The sequence below is a fragment of the Prionailurus viverrinus genome, unplaced genomic scaffold (genome assembly GCF_022837055.1).
Source record: "Prionailurus viverrinus isolate Anna unplaced genomic scaffold, UM_Priviv_1.0 scaffold_45, whole genome shotgun sequence".
Classification (NCBI taxonomy): domain Eukaryota; kingdom Metazoa; phylum Chordata; class Mammalia; order Carnivora; family Felidae; genus Prionailurus; species Prionailurus viverrinus.
The window spans coordinates 3,532,394-3,556,224 of NW_025927610.1; the positions used below are offsets into that span (position 1 = coordinate 3,532,394).

A 23,831-nucleotide genomic window follows, 5' to 3' on the forward strand; every position below is an offset into this window, starting at 1 on the left:
GCCTGGGTCCTTACCAGATGTCCAGGATGAGGAGTGTGGCCACGATGGCATAGACCCCGTCGCTGAAGGCCTCCACCCGCTCCTTGCTGAGAGGCTCATGCAGGTCAAATGTGAAGAACTCCACACTGTGAGCTGGGGGCTCTTGGGGGCCTGTGGATGTGCCAGGAGGGAGGAGCTGGCCAGGGGAGGGGACTCTGCAGGGACGCCTGGCCGTCACGGGCGCCTGGGCCCTTCCCATGCTCCACAGGCCTTGGGGAGCAGTGCCGAGGCCCCACACACCAGCCTGCCCGCACACCTACCCACAAGCCTGCCCTTGCACCAGCTGCAGGCCTTGCTGACGTAGGGGAGGAAGATGACCGTCGCCATCAGCAGGTACGACTGTATGAGACACAGACATGTCAGGAGGTGACGCTGCACCAAAAATCCCACCCAGAAGCCACCCGCTCCAAAGGGATGGCAGCACCCGCAACCTAAGAAACAGGTGAATTATACCTCATCAGGCTGAAAGCCGTGCGTGCATCCAAGAGCACTTCTCACACAACGGGAGAGCACACGGCAGCCCGCGTGGCAGAGGAGGACCTGGCGCCCAGCGCAGGTGGAAACTCCTCGCCTCCACGGCACAGAGACGACACCCAAGGAAAAGGGCTGGAGCAGACATTTCTCCAAAGAAGACGCCGTGGCCGACCCGCGAACGGAAAGGTGCTCGGCGTCACCGAGCCTCAGGGAAATGCAGAGCGGAACCAGGAGACCCCACGTCACACCCCGGGGGAAGACGGCCCTCAGAAAAGCGGGTCCACGGGCCTTGGCGAGGGTGTGGGGAAACTGGGAGCCCGCGCTGTCGGTGGGGACGTAAACTGGTGCAGCCGCCATGGAAAACAATGTGGCAGGTCCCCCCAAAATCAAACAGGGAGCCCCTGTGATCCGGTAAGCCCACGCCCGCCTCCCCCTGCGACCCAGTAAGCCCACACCTGCCGCCCCCTGTGACCCAGCAAGCCCACGCCCGCCTCCCCCTGCCATCCAGTAAGCCCACGCCCGCCGCCCCCTGTGACCCAGCAAGCCCACGCCCGCCTCCCCCTGCGACCCAGTAAGCCCACGCCCGCCTCCCCCTGCGACCCAGTAAGCCCACGCCCGCCTCCCCCTGCGACCCAGTAAGCCCACGCCCGCCTCCCCCTGCGACCCAGTAAGCCCACACCTGCCTCCCCCTGCCATCCAGTAAGCCCATGCTCACCTCCCACTGCGACCCAGTAAGCCCACGCCCGCTTCCCCCTGCCATCCAGTAAGCCCACGCCCGCCTCCCCCTGCGATCCAGCAAGCCCACGCCCGCCTCCCCCTGCGATCCAGCAAGCCCACGCCTACCTCCCCCTGCGACCCAGTAAGCCCACGCCTGCCTCACCCTGCCATCCAGTAAGCCCACGCCTGCCTCCCCCTGTGATTCAGCAAGCCCACGCCTGCCTCCCCCTGTGATCCAGCAAGCCCACGCCCGCCTCCCCCTGCGACCCAGTAAGCCCACACCCGCCTCCCCCTGCCATCCAGTAAGCCCATGCTCACCTCCCCCTGCGACCCAGTAAGCCCACGCCCGCCTCCCCCTGCCATCCAGTAAGCCCACGCCTGCCTCTCCCTGCGATCCAGCAAGCCCACACCCTCCTCCCCCTGCCATCCAGTAAGCCCACGTCTGGCCCGGGTGTGCACCCAGAAGAACGGAGAGCAGGGTCTCCAAGAGGTGTGTGCACCCCACGTTCACAGCAGCACCGTTCACATCAGCTAAGACGAGCAAGAACCCAGAGTCTGTCGACAGACGCGCGGGTGAGAAAACGTGGTCCAGCCAACGAGAGGAAGTCCTGACACTTGGGGCGACGTGAACCAACCTTGAAGACGTTATGCTGAACGAAAGAAGCCAGACATAAAAGCCTCGTGTTTTATGATTCCATTTACATGAATTACCCAGCACAGGCAGATCCACAGAGAGAGACGGAAAGTCGACTGGTGGCTTCCAGGCAGCAGGGGGGGTGAGGGAAACATTCCAGAAGGAGGTGGAGGTGGCGGCTACACGCGATGTGCACTCCATCGTTGCCGCTGGATGGTGTTTACAGGACACAGTGGCGTGGGCTTCACTGCACACACACCCCGTAATTTGAACAAGAAAGGCCGTAGGGCCAGGTGGCGTGTTCTGGGCTCTGGCAGCGCGAGCCCTCAAGGCTGGGGCAGACCGGCAGGTCCCACAAGGGCTCTGCTCACCCTGCGGCTGTGGTACCCACACAGCCGACACCCCTGCAGTGAGGCGCCTCCTCCTGCTGCCGCTGCCCCATTCCAGGCCTGCGCTCAATGGGGGGCTCCCGCCCCTTCTGTCCTGCAAGCCAAGTACTTCAGGGTCACCTGACGTGGGGAGTACAATCAGGGAGACAGTGGCACACTGCAGACAGATGACGAAGGCCAGCATCACAGATCTGTTTACAGCCCCGACCACATCACTGAGCAGACACACTGAGGGACGGGCCTCCCGGGTGTGAAGCAGGTGGGAGGAGGCCAATTGGTGGGCAGGCCCTGCAGGATCAGCGGGAGGGAGCCACAGGGGAGGAGGAATCCCAATCTGGGGGGAGGGGGGGGGAGGGGACAGAGAAATAACACAAGTGGCTTCTACTAGATGCTGGCATGAGAGGCCCAATGCAGAGGCCCCAGAACATCACCGCTGCAGGAAGGTAGCCACACCGGGATGGCCCGGGCCAGGGTGGTAAGAAGGGCTGGATCTAGAAGGTGAATCCAGCACAGCGTCTGGCTGAGGGAGGGGGTGGCAAGGATGTCTAGGAGGATGGAGACCACGGGCTTCCTGGGGGGCAGGAAGCTTGCATGTGTCGTGTCACAGGTGGTGGCGGGCATTGGGGCTCCAGGTGAGGAGGGGAGAGGGCAAAGGATCAGAGCCACACGGCAGGGGAAGAGGGAAGAAGGCAACAAGAGGAAGGCTGATGGGCAGGTGGGTGGGGGCGGACTGACAGCGGACTGTTCCATCACAGAGCGCCATGGCCTGAGCCTACCCTCGGAGGCCACTGGACCCGCTGGTCACTTGGGCCCCCCCAGCCCTCCATTTCCTGTTTGGTGGCTGAGGTGCCCCTCCCCCACTGTCATCACGGCATCAGGGCAAGGTCACTGTCTAGGCTCCTCATGGACCCAATGGACGCTGCCCACTCAGCCCAGGCTCCTGGTCCAGGCCCTGGCAGTGGGCACGGCCTGCCCTGGTCCTCAGCTCTGCTCGTCCCGACTGCCCATACCACACCCCAGCTGTCCCTCCATGCTCCATGCAATGACCTCCATCATCCTCAGCCCCTGACTTTGTCCAACCAACACCCGCTGTCGGCCACCATGAATGCACAGCCGGGAGAGGCTGCCCCCCAGGACGTGTACGCGGCCTCGGGCCAGCTGCCCCTTACTCCTGTCCAGTGCGTCCCCCTTGCTGGCCCTGCCCTGCCCACCAGGAGCCACCCCACTGCAGGCCACAGCCAAGAACGCCCTGCCTGACTCCACGCACCCCTCCCACCAGCACCCCCTTCAATTTAAACACGCTCAAGACTAAGGAGACCAAGCAGAAGCCTGAGGCCTGCCCTCACCCCCCCACACCTGCCTGCCTGCCTGCCTGCCTGCTTGCACACTGGCGTACCCCTCCCCCACCCGGCCTGCCTGGACCTGACCTCAGGGCGCCTGGGACGCTTAGCCCCCACCCCCAGCACGCAGACAACGCTCTGCAGTGGCCCTTGCCTGCCTATTTGTTTCAAACTTGGAATTCTCTTGAAATGTGCACTAGACATCTAGAACATCAACCATTTCTTCATATTTACGACGCTCTGGTTCTGAAACCTCGCCTTCACGAGCGCTCGGGGAAAGGCGGGAACCGTGCAGAAGCTTCCACCATCAACTCTGAAACAGCTGCTTGTCAGGATTTCCCTCAATTTCTGGAAGACGAAGCGTTGCTAGAACAATATTCCTATTAAGCTGGCTGATGGCTACGGGCACCGGGGGCTCAGCTGGTTGAGTGGCCGACTCTTGATCTTGCAGTTCGTGGGACAGAGCCCGCGTCGGGCTCTGCACGGACAGCACGGAGCCTGCTTGGGACTCACTCTCTCTCAAAATATACATTAAAAAAAAAATTAGCCGAGGGGCACCTGGGTGGCTCAGTCGGTTGAGCATCTGACTTCTGCTCAGGTCATGATCTCACGATGCGTGGGTTCGAGCCCCACGTCGGGCTCTGTGCCGACAGCTCAACGCCTGGAGCCTGCTTCGGATTCTGTGTCTCCCTCTCTCTGCCCCTCCCCTGCACACACTCTGTCTCTCTCTCTCAAAATAAATAAACGTTAAAAAAAATTAGCTGACAGGTAAAAGGCACTCGCCAACCTTGATTTCTGTGACTTGGCTGAAACAGCTCCAAGTTCTCGCATCCCCTGAAGTGTAGGGTGCGGAGTGGAGAGCACCGAAGACTGAACCAGAGATGTCCGTGTGAAGCATCCTGACCTCTGACCACACCTGGGTTTTCCTGAGACTCGGTAGCCAGTCCCCACCTGGGACCCTGGCTCTCCTCAGCCGGGCTGCACAATGGGGCTCCTTCTGCCAACAGCTTCGCCTCTGTTTTTTTCCACTTTTCAGTTTCCTTTAGTTCAGGAATTTTCTTTCTTTGCTTTTTCTTTGGGTGGCTCATACCCTCCACGCATGTCTTTAGGACAGGCACAGCTCTGTCCACTCTCCCACGCGCTCACTCGAGTTCATCAATGTTTTTCCTAAGGTGCTTCTTGCCTGCTGTCATGGCAACCCTGCTAGGAAACCCCCCCCTCCCCCGCCCCGGCCGGGGCAGTGTTGGCTGCCCTGGCAGCTTTGTGCAGACTCCGTACTCACCAAGAGAACAAGCACAGCCCAGACTCCGGGCACCTGTGTCTCTCGCCTCTGGTCTTAAAGCTCTGCCCACTTGGGGAAAATGTGGGTGAGGCATGGCCCACCAGCTGCCCCCATCTGACCAGGCCTGGCTCTGACTGTGGTGTGCGTTCACCTGCAGAGCAAGTCCCCGCAGCAGGGGGGAGCGGGGGGAGGGCCCTTCCCTCCAGCCACGTTCCCTGACACCCTGGGCACCAGGCCACGTGCTGCCCGGTGCCCCTGGAGACTTTTGCACAGCTCTGTACCCCTCCCCGGTGGTGCCTCCCCCGCCCCACCCTCTGGTGGCCATCTGCTCAGTGAGATGTCACCCCTGCCCACCCCCCTGCTTCCCCCACTCACCAAGGGGTAGAAAAACAGGGAGAAGCCAGCAGCAGCGAAACACAAGGCCGGGCCCCTGAGGACGATGCCCAGGATGTGCTGCCGATACAGGGTCCTGTGGGTGGAGCTCTCTATCTGGGGGTTCAGGAGGTGGGGGAAGTGGAACGCGTACACCACGATCAGCGCCTGTGGGAGCGGCAGGATGCAGGGCCCGGGCAGAGGCTTCTGGCCAGTAACCCCTCCCACCCGTGGACATGAACAGGTGCCTCAGGGGTGGGGACCCCAGAGAAGAAGGTTCGGCTGGGAGGCTCCCCACGGGGTGTCCCGGAGGGTGGGGAGAGGGGACAGGAGCCCTTGGTCTGCTCCTGGGGCTGTGTGTGGGGGTCTCCGGGACCCTGCCCCACCAGACGAGTGCCTCAGGACACCGGGCGGCCCCATGCCTCTCTCCCTCCATGTCGCTACGGGAGTCCGGGCTCGAAAAGCCTCTGGATCCGTCCTGCTGCAGCCTGAGGCTGGGGGTGTCTGGCAGCCGCTCTGCACGGCTCTCACTGCGGCCGACACGCCACATCCTACACGTGTGCACAGTGTGTGCTCCAGGAAAACAAGTGTATGGGGAGGGGGAGGCGGGCTGGGGTGTCCTACCTGCACGGCCCCGATGGCGATCACACACATACAGAACAAGAAGATGCCCAGAGGCACCTCCGGGAAGGTCACCATTAAGGAAAACTGCAGCCAGAGAGACAAGACAAAACCAGGCTGTGCAGGGCCCTGCTGTGCCTGAGGCGCGCCGTGCACTCAGTGACAGAGCGGTCCGGGGTGGTGGCAGACCCGGAGCAACCCACAGAATGCTTTGAGCCTTTAAAGCTGCAACGTTCTCACTTTCACGAGGGATGCTCTGATGCACGGCCCTGCATGCCCAGACCACTGTTCCGTCAGGACTGACAGGGAGTGCGGGCAGGCGCGAACAGGGGGAGGCCAGGCTGTGGAAGAGCCCCTGGGGGAGGCGATGTGGGGGCCGCAAGTCGGGGAGGAACCCGGGACGGCAGGAGGCGGTGAGGTGGGGGCCGTGCAGGGGCCGGGGGCAGGGGTGTGGACGGGTGTGGACGCGATGCCGCTCGCTGGACCCTCAGAGGTGTCTCTGCCATCGTAGTCCCTGCTGGGGGCCCCTGGAAGCCTCTCCCCCTTCAAACGGCCTGGAGACCCCAGGTGTGTCCCACCCCTAGAGCAGACCCGACTGCCACTGGCTCCCCTGGAACTTTCTCTCCTCTTTGCAACTCTGTGGTCGGGCCTCGGGCCACCCGGCTGGTCTGAGAGTTTCTGAGGAGGGAGCATCCCGGGTTGAGTCCCCTTGCCCAGGGGAGGGCAGGCTGGACCCAGGGGGCAACTGCAGGTACTTACAGTGAAAGGTAGGAAAGTGATGGTCATCATGCAGGCCTAGGAAGGAGGAGGAAGGAGAGAGCTGAGGGTTAAGGAGGGAAGGCAGGCAGGCCACCCCAGGTGTCCTGCAGGCCCTGCCGCCCAGGGGGACCTCTGGCAGTGCTGCCGCCCCAGAGGCAGATCACTGTACGACTCCTAGGCCCCAAGGAAGCTCAGCTCATGCCCTCACGGTGGAACAAAGAGGGGAGGGGGCCCATCTGTCGGCAGTGTCTGTGGGAGGACGTGTGGGGAGTCCAGGAGTGGGGGGCGGGGGTGCCAGGCTCTCAACACCAGAGGCTCGAGGCTGAGCACTTCTTTCCCTTCTCTGGGGAACACAGGTTACAAACATAATCGTCTCTCAAGAAATGACAACGACTCACCAGGTTGAGCAAGGCAAGTGTGTCGTCTATCTTCCCAACAACCTGGAACAATCTAAACAACGTAAGGAAAACAGAAAGACGTGCCACCAGTCAGGTGGCTCTAATAGCATCACACGTTCCAGCATTTGAGGATTAGAAACATCATTAAAAATGTCATTTTTAATCGAATTTAAGATACTATCCAGCGTACAAAGTTTGGAAGAGACTGAAAATACAAAGAAGAAAACCCAAGTCCCCTAGAAATCACACTGTTCGCATTTCCACGAACTCTTCTGAGTCGACGCGCATGGCTTCAGAGCTGGGATCACTGTGTAGAAACCAACGAGGCACGTGGTGGCTCTGGGGACAGTGTCTTCGGAGCCTGTGGAGCAGAGGACGCACCCCCCCTCCCCCAGGAGGTGTCCCAAGTGCTCTGGGGTGTCCCTTGGCTGCCTGGGAGACTGGAAACCGGCAGGGGAGTCCTTCTTCTGGTCTTGTGCCCAAAGGCCACTTTTAAAAAAGGAAATCCTTCCAAGGATGTTATACACTTAACCTACTGAAACAGCCTAATTAACAGACAGATGGTTCTTATTTCAAGGCAGGAAATCATGAGCAGAAAACTAAACACAGAGAACATGAGCAGAGCTCACCAAGGGTCAATGCAGGAGCTAGAAACAAAAATCTTTTTCCCTGCTCTCCTTGCCCTCCGTGGAGTCCCCCTCCGAGGGGTCAGAGGACAAGGCCTTCTCCTGGGCAGGGCTCAGTGGGCCTCATTCCCCCCACATGGGAGATCTGCATCTGGCCAGGGCTGGCTCTGGGGTCCTGCACTCCCCTACAGTCAGAGAAAGGGGTCATATCCCCCATGGACAGCAGCCCCGCCGGCAACCCACTGAGCCCGGGGGAGATGGGCCCAGCCACCAGGGTCCTAGGTGGATCTGTGCCCACTCTGGGAACTCTGGCAGCAGGATGTGGCCTTTGACGAGCCAGTGCACAAACAAGGTGCTGTGTGGCCCTGTGTGTGCCGCTGGAGTGACAGGGAGCTCAGCCATATCGGCCACAAGCAGGACCAGGCAGAGAGTGGCCGTGGCCCCCCTCTTCACTCTGCGTGGACGGGGGAGCCCCTAAGCCTTTACAAAGGGCCAACCGTCCCTACCAGAAACGGTCATTTTGCTAAAAGCAGGTGTGTAACGTAACATTAAAAAAAATGTTTTTTAAACGTTTATTTATTTTGAGAGAACGTGAGCAGGGGAAGGGCAGACAGAGAGGGAGAGGCACAGAGAATCCCAAGCAGACTCTGTGCTGTCAGCGTGAGCGTGACTCGGGGCTCAAACTCATGAACCGTGAGATCGTGACCTGAGCTGAAATCAAGAGCTAGACGCTCAACCGACTGAGCCGTCCAGGCGCCCCTAAGATGTCAGACGTTTTTACTGCCAGCGCCAGTGTGTGGACAGCTCCCAGCTCTCCCTGTGTACCCACCGTCCCCCAAGCAGGGGCATTTCCTCAGCAAGGGCTCGCACCGTACCCCAACCCTCTCCCCGGGAGCCTGCCTGCCTGCCTGGGTTGGGGGTCAGGGGTCCCCTGTAGCTTGGGGCCCTGTTCCTGTCAGACCCTCAGGAACCTTCTCCTTCTTTTTTTTTTTTTTTTTTTAATTTTTTTTTCAACATTTATTTATTTTTGGGACAGAGAGAGACAGAGCATGAACGGGGGAGGGGCAGAGAGAGAGGGAGACACAGAATCGGAAGCAGGCTCCAGGCTCCGAGCCATCAGCCCAGAGCCCGACGCGGGGCTCGAACTCACGGACCGCGAGATCGTGACCTGGCTGAAGTCGGACGCTTAACCGACTGCGCCACCCAGGCGCCCCTGGAACCTTCTCCTTCTTAAGAGAAAGCTCTGGCTTGGGAGCGTGCACCCTGCAGCCTCTTCCTCCTTGCCGGAGCCCCAGGACCAGGCAGAGGGACCTGAGCACAGTGCTGCGGCGTTGCAGGGGTGCACGGGGCAGTCAGCTTGCAGTCCTTTCCCTGCCCGGTCCTGTGTGCGTGCCCACGCAAGTGTGTTATCCTGTGTCATCATCCCAGGCCCTGTTGTCACGTGGAGAGGAGGGTGCAGAGGCCTGCAGCCAGAATCTGGGGTGAAGTGGGGCCTGCTGACCCAGGAAATGAGGGAGGGGCCATCAGACACCCTGAGAATGGGCGTCTTATTGGTGCCCTGAGCACACGCCTGCTGCCATGCTGACCCCGGACAGGTTGGGGCCTGCACCCTCTGGGCACACGCACTGAGTGAGCCACAGACATGTGGACCTCAGCCCAGAAAAAGCCCCCAGCCTGACTCTGTACCTTGTATGTGCTGCCCAGGCCACAGTCACAATGAGAAACGTCATCAGGTAGACAGCAATCCTGGTTGCTAGAAGTCTCTGTATACTTTTGTCAAACTGGAGGAACAGAAAAGCATCACCATCAGAGACCACTTCAGTCCATGGCAGCCGGCGGCCGCGTCCAAGGTGCCGAGTCCCCAGGGCCTCTGAAGGGTCTGGCGGTTCCCACCTCCCCTTCTGGTTCAGCCTCTACCCCAGCCCACCCTGAGGTTCCTCTTCTGGGTAGCCTCCCCGCCTCCCCGCTGCACAGCACCAATGCCCCGTGTCCTGTCGTGCGTATCTGGGGATGCCCCGTGTCCCGTCGTGCGTATCGGGGGATGCCCCGCATCCCGCTGTGCGTATCTGGGGACCTGGTGTGGAGCTCCCGACGCACCAGCTCTTGGGGCAGAGAGTCTTTGCCGGGCACTCCCGGGCCAGCACAGGGCGCCAAGCGCACTGCAGGTAACCAATTCTGAAACAGCTGTGAAGCCTGGTGAGGTCGCGGTGCGCCTCGCCCTGGTCAGAAGGGACTCGCAGGTGCAGTGGGGAAACAGAACCGGGCTCAACACAAAGCTGGGACCCTTGGAATCGCAAGATGGGATGCGATGCTTTGTCAGCAAAAGCTCAAAGTGGAAAACTGACCGTGTCACCACTTTCGCTGGTTTTCTACTTGCATCAGGGGGTCTCACCCAGGACCCCACTATCTCACCAAGGACTCACAGCTTTTGACTTGCTGGGTTTCCCGCCCTTGACTAGTCTTTCCCTCCACATGGGGAGGAGCGCCTGCTGGCTGACACCTCCTTACGGCCCTGGGCTCCCAGAAGGAGTCCCCGGACCACCGCACCACCTTCTGGCTCGGTTCGTGCACACGCAGACCTCACAACAAGGTGCCGCTCTCCAAGAAGACAGGCCCAGTGCAGACAACTGGGGACAGTTTGTCCAGACACCTCCCCGTGTCACCTCCCGGCATCTCCTGCTCGCACAGCCATACCCCTTGTGACAGTGGCAGCACTGAGGTCTCCGACCTGGCACGAGTGTCCTCCAGAGGGGTTCTGGAGCTGGTGCAGTCAGGCGGGTGCCCCGGCCCTCCCTCCCCCCAGCTGCTGGCTGGGTGCTGGCTGCTGGTTCCAGGCTAGACCCGCATTCCCATTTCCTTCTCCTCAAGACCCTACCAGGGGTGCCGTCGCCTTCCCACACATGACGCGGCTCTTTTGACTCCCAACAGCACCCCGGCTAAGAGGGCCAACCCCGGAGTCCAGCGCCCAGCTGTGGTGCGGGGCCTGACAGACCCAGCACCTCACATCCTCCGTCCCCTGAGACTGAACAACAACCCCGTCCACTGAGGGGCTGAGCGAGGCACACTGGCGCACGCATGATGCCCAGGGACTTTCAGGCATCTTCCCAAATCTGAGGGAATACGCCACCACCTAACTTACAGGACAGAGATGTTCCAAGTTGGCTATAAAGGGGAAACTGCTTCAGAGAACCTGTTTCCCACTTACTTCATGAGAAAAACCCCGTGTCCCTGTGCTTCAGGGAGGCCCGGCTGGGAGCATCTCCCCTTGCCCCCTGAACGTGTAGGAGGGACGCTCCGGGGGTGACAGGGTACAGGTCTCCATGCCAACCAGAAGCTTGTTGGGCTGCCGGACCTTCCGTCCTCAGCCGACCCCTAAGCTCACTTCAAGGGCACTGCCTCTGTCTGCAGGCCAAGGTTGGGGCCAACCAGGGCTGCTGAGGGAAGAAGACCTGGTCCCACCCCTCCCAGCCAGGCACATCTTGGGTGGAGCCTAGAAGCGGGCTCGTGGACCGAGTCTTCTGTAAGCTCACCCTCGATGCCGCAGACCACCGTTCCCAAGTACCTGTTCTGGGGAGATCTCCGTGTGGGTCACAGGCAGGATCTACGAGAGCAAACACACAAAAAGAGCCATGGGACATTGCTTGGGCTGTGCAGAGACCACCCCTTGAATGACGTGGTGTCGGGGACTCGGGCCAGTGCTGGACTGCTTCCCCCACCCGTCCAGCTGCCCAAATGGCTGACGGACCCCAGGACACTGCCAAGACAGGGCAGGGTCTATGCTGGGCTGAGCTCTACCAGAAGGCTGTCTGGAGAGGGTGTGGTCAGGGGCCCTGATGGGAGAGGAGGCTTGGGGGTGGGGGGGCGCGGCACACGGACCATCACAGTGGCGATGATGGACAGCAGCGCATCACTGAAGCTGAGCATGCGTTGTGAGTGCTGGATCCCGTCGGCGGTGTCCTCGCCCCCTGTGCCTGTGGGGGAGTCTCCCTGCGTGCGGCGGGCCGGCTCTGGTGTCTGCGGCCCGGACATGGTGGGGCCTGGGAAGAAGCACAGGTCTGAGCAGGCCAGAGTGCTCCTGGGGGGCCTACCCCTGCCAGCTTCAGTGGTGGCAGACACAGGGCGGACCCGTGGCCGGAAGGACCCACCCCGAGGGGCAGGAAGGGTCCCTGCCATGCTGTCCTCTCCCAGGAACCCCGGTATTTCCAGCTGGCAGGAAGAGCACCTCCTCACTGCTGAGCACTGTCATCTGGGAGCCATGCTCTGTGCCTGTCCCCCCCCCCCCCCCCCGGAAGTGGGAGAAACGAGAAGGCACACACACATGATGGGTGTTCCATCCGCTGTGTCCCCGCCTGAAACCCCTGACCCCAACACCAGACACCGTGCCGTTAGACACTTTCGTCCTAAACATGGGCTGTTCTCCCATCTAAGTACCAACCAGACCCAACCCTGCTTAGCTTCCGAGACCAGGCGAGACTGGGTACGTTCGGGGTGGTATGGCCGTAGGCCAAACGCAGGATGTTCTATGGGACCAAGTCCCTGAGGCTTGCACTGAGACAAAGTGCCAGCCCTCACCATGACAAGACAGAACAAAAACACACCCCACCCCCAGAACCAGATAAAGAAGGCTCACTGGCAATTTCTGGGCAGGAGAAACAAAGTGTGAATAAACAGAAAGGATATTCAGCTTCATTATCAACCGGGGAAAGGCAAGTGAGAACAATGAGGTACCACTAAGGTCCGCAGAAGTCCACCAAGAGTGGCGAGGCCATGGGGACACAGGCTTGGGCAGGGGTGGAGACCACACCGCGACATGTACACCCGCAAGGTGGCAGCTGCATTTCTAGGTGTAGCCTCTAGGAAACGGATGCACACGAGTGTGCCGGTGTGTAGTTTATTTTAATGTGTCACCCAGCCTATTATTGAACGCTAAACGAATTGTTAAAAAGTGCTACGAACTGAACGTTTGTGTCCCCCAAAGCCCTATGTGGAAGCCCTACCCACCCCACGGGGTGGCGCCAGCAGGGGGGCCTTTGGGGGGGATGAGGTTAGATGAGGTCATGAGGGTGGGGCCCCGAGATGGCACGGGTGTCCTCACAGATGTGGGGGAGAGGGGACAGGTGTCTCTGTCTTCTGTGAGGACACAGCGAGAAGGCGGCCGTCTGCAGGCAGCCACCTTGACCTCAGACTTCCAGCCTCCAGAACCGTGAGAACGAAATGTCCGTCGTGTAAGGCCCCAGCCCGTGGGCTTTTGTGAGGGTGGCCCGAGCGACCGACACAGGAAGTGAAGTGAAACAAAGCTACGTGTATAAAACTCAGAAACACGATGTTGAGAGGAATAAATGATGCCGCAAGAAGACACACTTACTATTATACCACTTATGTAAACGTTTAAAACACACAGACCATCTGCTCCCCTTGTGATCACACACACGCACAGTAAGACGATGAAAACATACGCAATAACAGCACTCACCAGCTCAGGACAGCCCTGTGATCACCTGGGCGGGGGTGGGGGGTGGGATTGCGGGGGGCTGGGCTGGGAACGGGGCCGCAGCCGCATCAAGAAGGCATCTGTCACTTTACTCGCTGCTTACAGCTTACACACAGTCGAGGGCACCCCTTCTGGGGTGCAGTTCTACCAACCGTTGACAACTGCACACAGGTGTGTAACCAGGGCCTCAATCACAAAGCAGCTCTGTCCCCAAGCAGGCCTTCTGCGGTCCAGCCTTCCTTTCCTCCACCCCAAACCCCGGCCACCACTGTGCTTCCTGCTACCGTCAGCAGTAGTGACCCAGTAATGGGACAATAATCTGCCCTTTCCAGACTGTCCCATAAACAGACTCACAATCCACGGAATCTTGGGAGTCTGGCTTCTTTCACTTAGCATGATGCACTTGGGATTCACCCGTTTTGGGGGAGCACTGACATTTTTTTTATTGCTGTGTAGTTAATGCTACTGTATGGATAGACCCCTCTGTTCATCCAATCACTAGCTAGAAACGTGGGTTATTTCCAGTTTGGGGTGGCTATGCACAAAGGCACTGTAAATATTTGCACAGAGCCATTTGCGAAACATGTTTTTATTTCTCTTGAGTAAGCACCTCAGAATGTGTCTGCTGGGTAAACCGAGAGGCTGTACCATTTGCACCCCCTACTGGCAGCACATGAAACTGCAACTTGTCCTCATTCTCCCCAGCGCTTAGTTTGGTAGTTTTTATTTCATTATTTTTTTAACTTTTTTTTTTTTTTTAAATTAGAGAGAGAAAGAGAGAGCCAGCACACGCGAGCATGGGGGAGAGAGGCAGAGGAGACAAAATCCCAAGCAGGCTACACTCAGCGCAGAGCCTGACACAGAGCTCGATCCCACGACCCTGGGATCATGACCTGAGCCGAAATCAAGAGTTGGACACTCAACTAAGCCACCCAAGCACCCCTAGTTTGGTAGGATTAAAAAAAAATTAAGCTCTTGGGTGGCTCAGTTGGTTGGGCGTCCGACTTCGGCCTAGGTCATGATCTTGTCATTCCCGAGCTCCAGCCCCACGTCGGGCTCTATGCCTGGAGACTGCTTTGGATTCTGTGTTTCCCTTTCCCTCTCTCCACCCCTCCCCCACTCACGTGCGCTCCCATGCTCTCTCTCAAAAATAAACATTAAAAAATTTTAAAACCTTTTATTTTAGTTGTACTAAAAATGTGTATTATACCTTGTGTGGCATTTTCCTACTAATTGGGCATTTTCATGTGCCTTTTATCTGTGTCTATTTTTGTTAGAATCTTTTGTTCATTTTTGGGGGAAGTTATTTGTGTTAGTATTGAGTTTTGAGAGTTCTTTTTTTTTTAATTTTTTTTTTTAACGTTTATTTATTTTGGGGACAGAGAGAGAAGGAGCATGAATGGGGGAGGGGCAGAGAGAGAGGGAGACACAGAATCGGAAGCGGGCTCCAGGCTCCGAGCCATCAGCCCAGAGCCCGACGCGGGGCTCGAACTCACGGACCGCGAGATCGTGACCTGAGCTGAAGTCGGACGCTTAACCGACTGAGCCACCCAGGCGCCCTGAGAGTTCTTTATACGTTCTGGTTAAAAGTTCTTTGTTAGATATGTAATTGGCAAATATTTGTTCACAGCCTGTGGCTTGTCTTCCATTCCCTTACCAATTTTTAAAACAGAATTTTTGTATTTTGATAAAGTCCAATTCATCAATTGTTGTTTCATGGATCATTCTTTTGATGTCATATCTAACAATGCTTTGCTTAACTCAAGATGACAAAGATTTCCTTATTTCTTCTAGAAGTTTTAGTGTTTTAGGTTTTAATTTCAGTGTACGACAGATTTGGGGTTAATATTTTTCAAGTTTAATTATATATTTTGAGACAGAGAGAAAGCACGAGTGGGGCAGGGGCAGAGAGAGAGAGAGGGAGGGAGAAGATCCCAAGCAGACCTTGAACTCACAAACCATGAGATCATGACCTGGGCCGGAGTCAGATGCTTAACCGACTGAGCCCCCCAGGAGCCCCCAGCTTCATATTAAATCTTCAAATCTGGTAGAGTGAGTCTTCCAGCTTTGGTCTTCTTTTTCAAAATTGTTCTGATATTTTAGTTCTCTTTCGTTCACATGCTTCTGCTCACTGGGCCCCTTTTCACGGTTCCTCTAGGCAAAAAGATGGCAGTTTCTCCGAGTGTTTGCTGTCTATGCAGCAGCAGCAACTCTCACAGCACAGCCCAACAGCGGGTGGCCGGCCTAGGGCCAAAGCCATGGGGAAAAGAGACTGAAAAGTAGAAAACTCACACTTGTGTGGGTCACTGCTCCAAGTTTCAACTACCCTCACCAATCTATCTGCACTCCATAGTTTTTCTTTTAGTATTTTGTCCAGGTTTTTACCTGTAATCAGCAGGAGAGAAAGCCTGTAGGTGGCTTATTCTGTCACGGGCCAGCACTGAACTCTTAACACCTTACTTTTCAAAAGGGAGGGGGAAGAAAGAGGAGAGGGCAGAGGAAGGGGGGTTGGCAAGGAGAAAAATCTGTGCTGAAAAAATAAGAGAAAAAGTAACATGTGTTTCTTTAGGCACTAATTTTGGGAAACATGTCCATTACATTGTTTTTTAGATATTTTTGTATGTTTAAATTTTCTCAAATATTTTTTTAAAAACCAGTAAATATTGAATATAGACACAAAAATTCTCAACAAAATGTGAACAAATGGAACCCAGCAATGTATTAAAAGGATTATGTACCATGACCAAGTGGGATTTATTCCAAGAATGCAAGGTTGGTTTAAAATATAAAATTAATGACTGCACCAAAGGAACCAAAGACAAAAACCACACAATCATCTCAATAGATGCAGAAAAAGCATTTGACAAAATCCAACACCTCTTCATGATAAAAACATTCAACAAATTAGGAATGGAAGTAAACTCTGTCAACCTAATAGATGGCATCTCCAGAAAACCCGCAGTTAACATCACACTCAACAGCGGAAGACTGACCACGGCCTGCCCGCAATCAGGGACGAGACAACATGGTTCAACAGAATGCTGCCAAGGTTCTAGCCATTTCTTAGGCAAGAAAATGAAATAGAAGGCATATACACTGGGAAGGAAGAAGCAAAACTATCTCTATTTGCAGAGGGTATGATTTTGCACAAAGAAAATCCTAAGGAATCCCTACAAGAAAACTATTAGATCAAATAAATGGCTTCAGCAAGGTTACAGCAAACAATATACAAATACCAACTGCATTTCTACACACTAGAAATGTATACAACCAGTCTGAGAATAAACTTAAGAAAACAATTACATTTATAATAGCATCAAAAATAGTAAAGAAATGAACAAAGGAAGCACAGAATATTGTTGAAAGAGATTAAAGAAAACTTAAATAAATAGAAATAGATCCTCTGTTCATGGACTGGAAGACTTAATATTGTTAAGATGGCAATACATCTCAAATTGATGTACAGATTAATTGCAGTCCCTACCAAAATTCCAACTACCTTCTACACGGAATTGACAAGCTGACCTTAAAATTCACATGGAAATTTGAGGAACCTTTAGCTATTTATGGAATAGCCAAAACAAGAAGAATAAAGTTGGAGGGCTCCCGTTCTCAATTTCAAAACTTAGTACAAAGCTCTGGTAATCAACACGGGGCAGAACCGGCATAGAACACAGATTAATGGGCAGAGCTGAGAGTTCAGAAATAAACCACTCCATTTATGGTCAACTGGTGTTTGATAAGGCTGTCAAGACCACTCAATGGGGAAAGAACAATCTTTTCAACAAACAGTGCTGGGATAACTGGATATCCACATGTGAAAGAATGAATTTGGATCCTACCTCATACCACACACACAAATTAATTAAAAATGAATCAAAGACCTTAATATAAGAGCTAAAACCTGGAGAGAAAATCTTCATGGCCTTGCACTTGGCAAAGGACTCTTAAATATGACACAAAAAGTACAAACAACAAGAAAAATAGAAATTGGAGTTCATCAAAATTTTTACTTTTCTGCCTCAAAGGACACTATTAAGAAATCAAAAAGATGAGTGGCGCCTGGGTGGCTCAGTTGGTTAAGCGTCCAACTTCCACTCAGGTCATGATCTCGCGGTCTGTGAGTTTGAGCCCCGCATCGGGCTCTGTGCTGACAGCTCAGAGCCTGGAGCCTGCTTCGGATTCTTTGTCTCCCTCTCTCTCTGCCCCTCCCTGCTCACACTCTGTCTCTCTCTCTCAAAAATAAATAAACGTTAAAAAAAAAACCCAAAAAATAAATTGAAAAGATGATCCACAGAATGGGAAAAAATACTTACAAATCATATATTTGATAAAAGTTTAGCATCTAAAATATATAAAGAACCCTTAAATTTCAACAGTAAAAAGACAACCCAATTCAAAAAATGGGCAAAGGATGTGAATACACATTTCTCCAAAGAGGATATACTAGCCAATAAGAACATGAAAAGATGTTCAACATTAGTAGGTTGTAGTAGAGAAAAGTAAATCAAAGTCATGAGATAATCATCCTCTAGGATGGCTATAATAAAAATAAATAATGAAAGTTAAGAAGGGCTGGGAGGATGTGGTGACACTGGAACCTCTGCATACTTGTGTTGGGAATGTAAAATGGTGCAGCCGCTATGGAAAATAGTCTGGTTCCTCCAAAACTTAGAATTAGCATATGATTCAGTGATTCCACTTCTGAGTATATGCTCAAAAGAATTAAAGGCAGAGACTTGAACATACGTTTGTACACCAACGTTTATAGCAGTGTATTTGCAACAGTCAAAAGGCAGAAGCAACCCAAGTGCTTATCTACAATGAGCATCTAAACGCAATGTGGTATATCCGCACATACAACATAATATTACTCAGCCTTAAAAATGAAAGAAATTCTCATGTTACAATATGGATGAGGCTTGACATTATGCTAAGAGAAATAAGTCACTCACAAAAGGATGTGAGATCCTGCTTACACAAAGTCTAGAGTAGTCAGATTCATAGAGACAAAGTGGAATGGTGATTGCCAGAGGCTGGGTGGGGCAGGAGGAAGATAGTTACCGTTTAACAGGAACAGTTTCTGTTTTGCAAGATGAAGAATTCTATGCATGGATGGTGGGGATAGTTGTACAACCATGTGGATGTACTTAATTTCACTGAACTGTACACTTACAAATGGTTAAGATGGTAAATTTTATCATGTGTATTTTACCAAGGTTAAAAAAAAACTAGTGCCTAGCATAAGTGCTCAAAACATGTTACTTTCGTCACACGCAAGTTTTTAAGACTCCTGATAATAAAAGAAAAAATACAAGACAAAGCAGAGGAGCATGGAGTTGAGGGATTTTTTTTTTAAGTAGGCTTCACTCCCAGTGTGGAGCCCAACGTGAGGCTTGAACTCATGATCCTGAGATCAACTGACTGAGCCACCCAGGCGCCCCCATGAATTTTTTTTTAAGACAGAAAAGACTAAAGAATTTTAAAATCCTATGGGAATAGGAGGAGAAGCTGAAATTTCATGTGATAGGAGGTAACTGAAGGCTTACAGCCCTGTAGGGCATTATGCACTGTGCTAAGCGCTGCAGGCAGAGATAAAAAGGACAATCAGCCAACAGGGCAGGAGACGAGCACATTAGGGTGCCATGGGAGCATGGAGTCTGGGAAAGCTCGCAGAATGGGACATGCTAGAGCTGAGTCTGCAAATATTGATGACAAATGACAACAATGAGAGTAAGTGACATTTATCAATTACTATGTGCCAAGAGTTGTCCCATGTACTTTGTATGTAGAAGCTTTTAATCCTCAAACAATGCTGTAAGAATTATTGAAAGACAAAAAGGAACGGGGGACAGCTTGGTGTGCAGCCAAGTGCAGAGTTTGGTAAGGTTGGAGCACCAAACTCAAACTAGAAGAAGCACCTGAAGTACGTTAGGACTAAATCCCAGACTCGTGTGTGCCTGTTCAGGAGTGCAGAAATTACCGTGAAGATTATGCACAGATTATGTGCTTTCCTTATATGTCTGCTGTATATATACGCTCTGGGTATATCCACACGTATGCACGCACGTATGCAAGATGTAGGTAAAGTTTATGCATTCCGGATGCAAGTCCATTCTGTGATTTGTAAATACTTTCTCCGTTCTGGGTGGTCTTTTCACTCTCATGACACTATCCACACACACATGTATTTATATATGTTTACATATATGTATTAAATTTATAGGTTACTTAAAAACATATTTAAGTACACTCCACATGCAATGTGGGGCTTGAACTCACGACCCTAAGATCAAGAGTCACAGGCTCCACAGACTGAGCCAGCTGGGTGCTCCTCATGGGCTGTGTTTTTGAGTAGTTTTAGATTTGTAGAGAAGTTGAGCGGAGAGCAGAGTTCCCATATATGCCCTCATCACCCCCCCTCCAGTTTCCCGTTATTAACATCTCCCATTCGCGCGGTGCAGCTGGTGCAGCTGGTGCAGCTGATGAGCCGATACTGACACCCCAGCAGCCTAAGTGCATACCTCACAATGGGGCTCACTTCGTGTCGCAGTTCTACGGGTTTTGACCACATAGGACTTGTATCCACCATTATAGCACCATTCAGAAGCTTCACTGCCCTGGAAATCCTGTCCTGCCCCAGTCATCCCTCCCTGCCCCAGAAGCCCCTGGCAACCACCCATCTTTTTTGTCCCCATAGTTTTCCCTTTTCCAGAGTGTCCTGTAGTTGGAACCATACACTGTGGGGCCTTCTCAGTCTGACTGCGTTCACCTACTTAAGAACGTCTTCACTATATTTTGAACTTTTTAATTTTGATTAAGTCCAGGTTAACTGTTTCAACTGTGCTTTAGTATCGTATAAAAATTCTCATACATCTTTTTAGAAATTTCATGGTTTCAGGTTTTACATTTAGATTTATGACGCTTTGAGTTAATTTTTGCATAATGCAAGATAACGGATTAACAATTTTTAACATACAATATCCAAGTTTTTCAGCATCATTTTTTGAAAAGACTCCCTTTCCTTCAATTACTTTTATTCCTTTATCAAAAATCAATTGACCTTGGGGCACCTGGGGGGCTTTGTCAGTTGAGCATCCAACTTGACATTGGCTCAGGTTGTCATCTCGTAGTCATGAGATCGAGCCCCGTGTGGAGCCCTGCGTGGAGCAGGAAGCCTCCTTGAGATTTGCTCTCTGCCCCTCTCCCTTCAAAATAAATAAACATCTTAAAAAATCAATCGACCTTATATACACTTGTGGGCCAATTTCTGACTATTCTGTTGCATTGACCTACTTACGTATCTTTTTTAAAAAATTTTTTTTTAACGTTTATTTATTTTTGAGACAGAGAGAGAGACAGCGTGAACGGGGGAGGGGCAGAGAGAGAGGGAGACACAGAATCGGAAGCAAGCTCCAGGCTCTGAGCCATCAGCCCAGAGCCCGACGCGGGGCTCGAACTTGCGGACCGCGAGATCGTGACCTGAGCCGAAGTCGGACGCTCAACCGACTGAGCCACCCAGGCGCCCCTGACCTACTTACGTATCTTAACACCACACTACTTTGATTACTGTGGCTTTATAAACAGTATTGAAGTTAGGCAATGAAAGTCACATGATTTGAGGGGCGCTTGGGTGGCTCAGTCGGTTAAAGCATCTGACTTTGGCTCAGGTCATGATCTCGTGGTTCATGGGTTCAAAGCCCCGCATCGGGCTCTGTGCTGCCAGCTGAGAGCCTGGAGCCTGCTTCGGATTCTGTGTCTCCCTCTCTCTCTCTGCCCCTCCCCTGCTCATGCTCTGTCTCTGTCTCTCAAAAATAAAAACATTAAAAAAAAAAGTCACAAGATTTGAACAAAGGTTCAAACTTGACTATTCTCCCTCCTCTGCAGTTCCAAATGAATTTTAGAAGCAGTGTGCCAATCTTTACAAGAAGTCTGATGGGATTCCGACAGCAATTACACTGAATCTATAATCAATCTGAGAAGAATCAGTCTGAACAATACTGAATCTCCCAGTTTATGAATATGGTATACTCTCCATTTATTAAGGTCTTTCTCAGTCAAGTTTTTTAGTTTTCAGTGCACAAGTCTTGTGTATCTTTTTTCAGATTTATCCCAAGCATTTAATACATTTTCTAAATATACTTTTAATATTATTTACTTAAGTAATCTCTATACTCAAAATTGGGCTCAAACCCATGACCCTGAGATGAAGAGTCGCACTCTCTTCTGACTGAGCCAGCCAGGAACCCCAGCATTTAGTATTTTTTGATGCTGTTGTAAATGGCATTTCCCCCTAACTTCAACTTCCCATATTTGTTGCCAGTTACCTAGAAATAACGTGACTTATCTTTTGCATATTAATCTTGCACCCTGCAACCTTGCTGAACTCACTAGTTCTAGTAGCTTTCTGTAGATCCCACCCTCCTGAGGGTGACAGTGCCCTCAAGGAACATTTGGCAATGTCTGGAAGCATCTCTGGTTGTGACGAGTGCCGTGTATTAACGGTATCTAGGGGATAGAGATAGGGTGCTGCTAAATGTCCAACAATGCACTAGACAATGGCACATCTTCACCCCAACAAGGAATCATCTGTCAATAGTACCAAGGTTGGCAAGTGAATGTGAATGATCGTGTCACCTTCCTAAATAAACTTACTCATTATTTTCAGTCTGGAAGCTTTTTCTTGCTCCAATACGCTGGCTAGAATATCTAGCACGATATTGAACAGAAGTGGTGAGACCTGAGAACTTTGGCTTGTTCGGGTCCAGTCTTCCATCATTCTATACACCAGCTATAGGTTTTTCATAACTGCTTTTATTACGTTGAGGAAGTTTCATTTCATTCCTAGTATGCTAGCAGGTTTTTTTTTTTTTAAACCGGAATGGATGTTGGGTTTTATCATGTTTTATTCTGTGTCTATTAAGATGATCCATGTAGTCTTTTTAACTGTTCATAGTGTAAATTATATTGATCAATCTCCAAATGCTAAGCTAACTTCGCATTCCTGGGAAAAACCTCACTTAGTCACGATGCAATATTCTTTTCATAGTGTTGGGATTCAACTTGCTAAAAAATGTTTTATTAAGTTTGAGATAGAACACCTGCTCAAGAGAGTATACACACAAGCAGGGAAGGGCAGAAAGGGAGAGAGAGAATCCCAAGCAGGTTCCACTCTGTCAGCTCAGAGTCTGATGTGGGGCTCAGTCTCACAAATGGTGAGATCATGACCCAGTGCTACAAAGTGTTTTAAGGGGCACCTGGGTAGCTCAGTCAGTTAAGCGTCTGACTCTTGGTTTTGGCTCGGGTCATGTTTGTGAGTTTGAGCCCCGCATCGGCGTCCGCACTGACAGTGCAGAGCCCGCTTGGGATTCCCTCTCCCTCTTTCTGTTACTCCCCGAAGCAGGGGCTCGAAGTCATAAAGCGTGAGATCATGACCTGAGCTGAAGTCAGATGCTTAAGCAACTGAGCCACCCAGGAGCTCAGCCACCCAGGAGCTCCTCTGTCATCGTTTCTCTTATTCATGCTATTAATATTTGTCTGTTCTTTTTCTGGTTCCATATGACCAGGGATTTCTCTATTGTGTTGATCTTCTCAAATAATCAGCTTTTGCTTTCAGTGATTTTCTCTGTTTTTGTTTTCTATTTCATTGGTTTCCACTCTGACATTTATTATTTCCCTTTTTGTACTTGCTTTGGATTTCATTTGCTTATTATTCCTGTTTTTTAAGATGAATGCTGAAATTATTGGTTTGAGAACTATCTTCTAGTCGCGGTTTGGCCACATTCCACAAATTTTAAAATGCTGCACGTTTATTTTCATTCACTTCAAAATTCTAATTTTCCTTCTGATTTCTCCTTTGACCCATGGGTAATTTAGAAATGAGTTATTAGCTTCTAAATATTCAGGTTTTCCAGATATCTATTACTGATGTCTAACTTAATTTCATTGTGGTCATAGAACATAATTTCTTTTTTAAAGTATTTTGGAGGAGAGTACAAGTGGGGGGCGGGACAGAGGATCTGAAGTGGGCTCTGAGCTGACAGGCTGACAGCAGCGAGCCCGATGTGAGGCTTGAACTCACAAACTGTGAGATCATGACCTGAGCTGAAGTCGGATGCTGAACCGACTGAGCCACCCAGGTGCCCCAGAACATACTTGTTTTGTAGCCCAGAATATTATCCATCTTGGTAAATGTTCTTCACATACACACTTGAAAATGTATATTTTGCTGGTATTGTGTAAAGTGTTCTACAAATGTCCATTAGGTCGAGTTGGCTGATGGTATCATTCAACTATATTCTTGGTGATTTTCTGGTACTTGTTCTATCATTTATTAAGATAAGGGTATTGAAATCGCCAGCTACAATCTACAACTTAAATTTACAGTTGGGTTTTGTTAAAAAAAAAAATCTGGTTTTGCTTCAAGTAAAGTTTTATTATTAGATGCAGAACTGTTTAGGGTTATTATGTCTTTTTGATGAATGTACCAGTTCATCATTATGACACGATCCTCTTTTTTTAAAGAGTTTTTTTTTCTTAATATTTATTTAGTCTGGGACAGCGCAAGCAGGGAAGGGGCAGAGAGAGGGGGACAGAGGATCCGAGGCGGGCTCTGTGCTGACAAGCTGACAGCAGTGAGCTTGAGGAGGGGCCCGAACTCACAAACCGTGAGATCATGACCTGAGCTGA

The 23,831-nt window shown here is 52.0% G+C and overlaps 1 protein-coding gene and 1 non-coding gene across 3 annotated transcripts in view; one reads left to right on the top strand and one right to left on the bottom strand.

Annotated features, from left to right (window-relative positions):
* The window catches only part of TMEM175 (transmembrane protein 175), a 29,618-nt gene that overhangs the window by 3,100 nt on the left and 2,687 nt on the right, over nucleotides 1–23,831 (bottom strand). The window contains exons 2-10 of one of the 2 annotated variants that reach the window (XM_047847124.1): nucleotides 11,528–11,688; nucleotides 11,214–11,252; nucleotides 9,338–9,432; nucleotides 7,026–7,077; nucleotides 6,628–6,663; nucleotides 5,872–5,955; nucleotides 5,251–5,415; nucleotides 300–378; nucleotides 15–150 (exon numbers count right to left, since the gene is read on the bottom strand). In XM_047847124.1, the coding sequence (XP_047703080.1) occupies nucleotides 15–150; nucleotides 300–378; nucleotides 5,251–5,415; nucleotides 5,872–5,955; nucleotides 6,628–6,663; nucleotides 7,026–7,077; nucleotides 9,338–9,432; nucleotides 11,214–11,252; nucleotides 11,528–11,680 (839 nt within the window). In that variant the 5' untranslated portion in view covers nucleotides 11,681–11,688. The other variant, XM_047847125.1, reaches the window with a different exon arrangement.
* TRNAR-UCU (transfer RNA arginine (anticodon UCU)) lies at nucleotides 4,150–4,234 on the top strand. Its single transcript has one exon. It is a non-coding gene; the product is annotated as a tRNA-Arg (tRNA).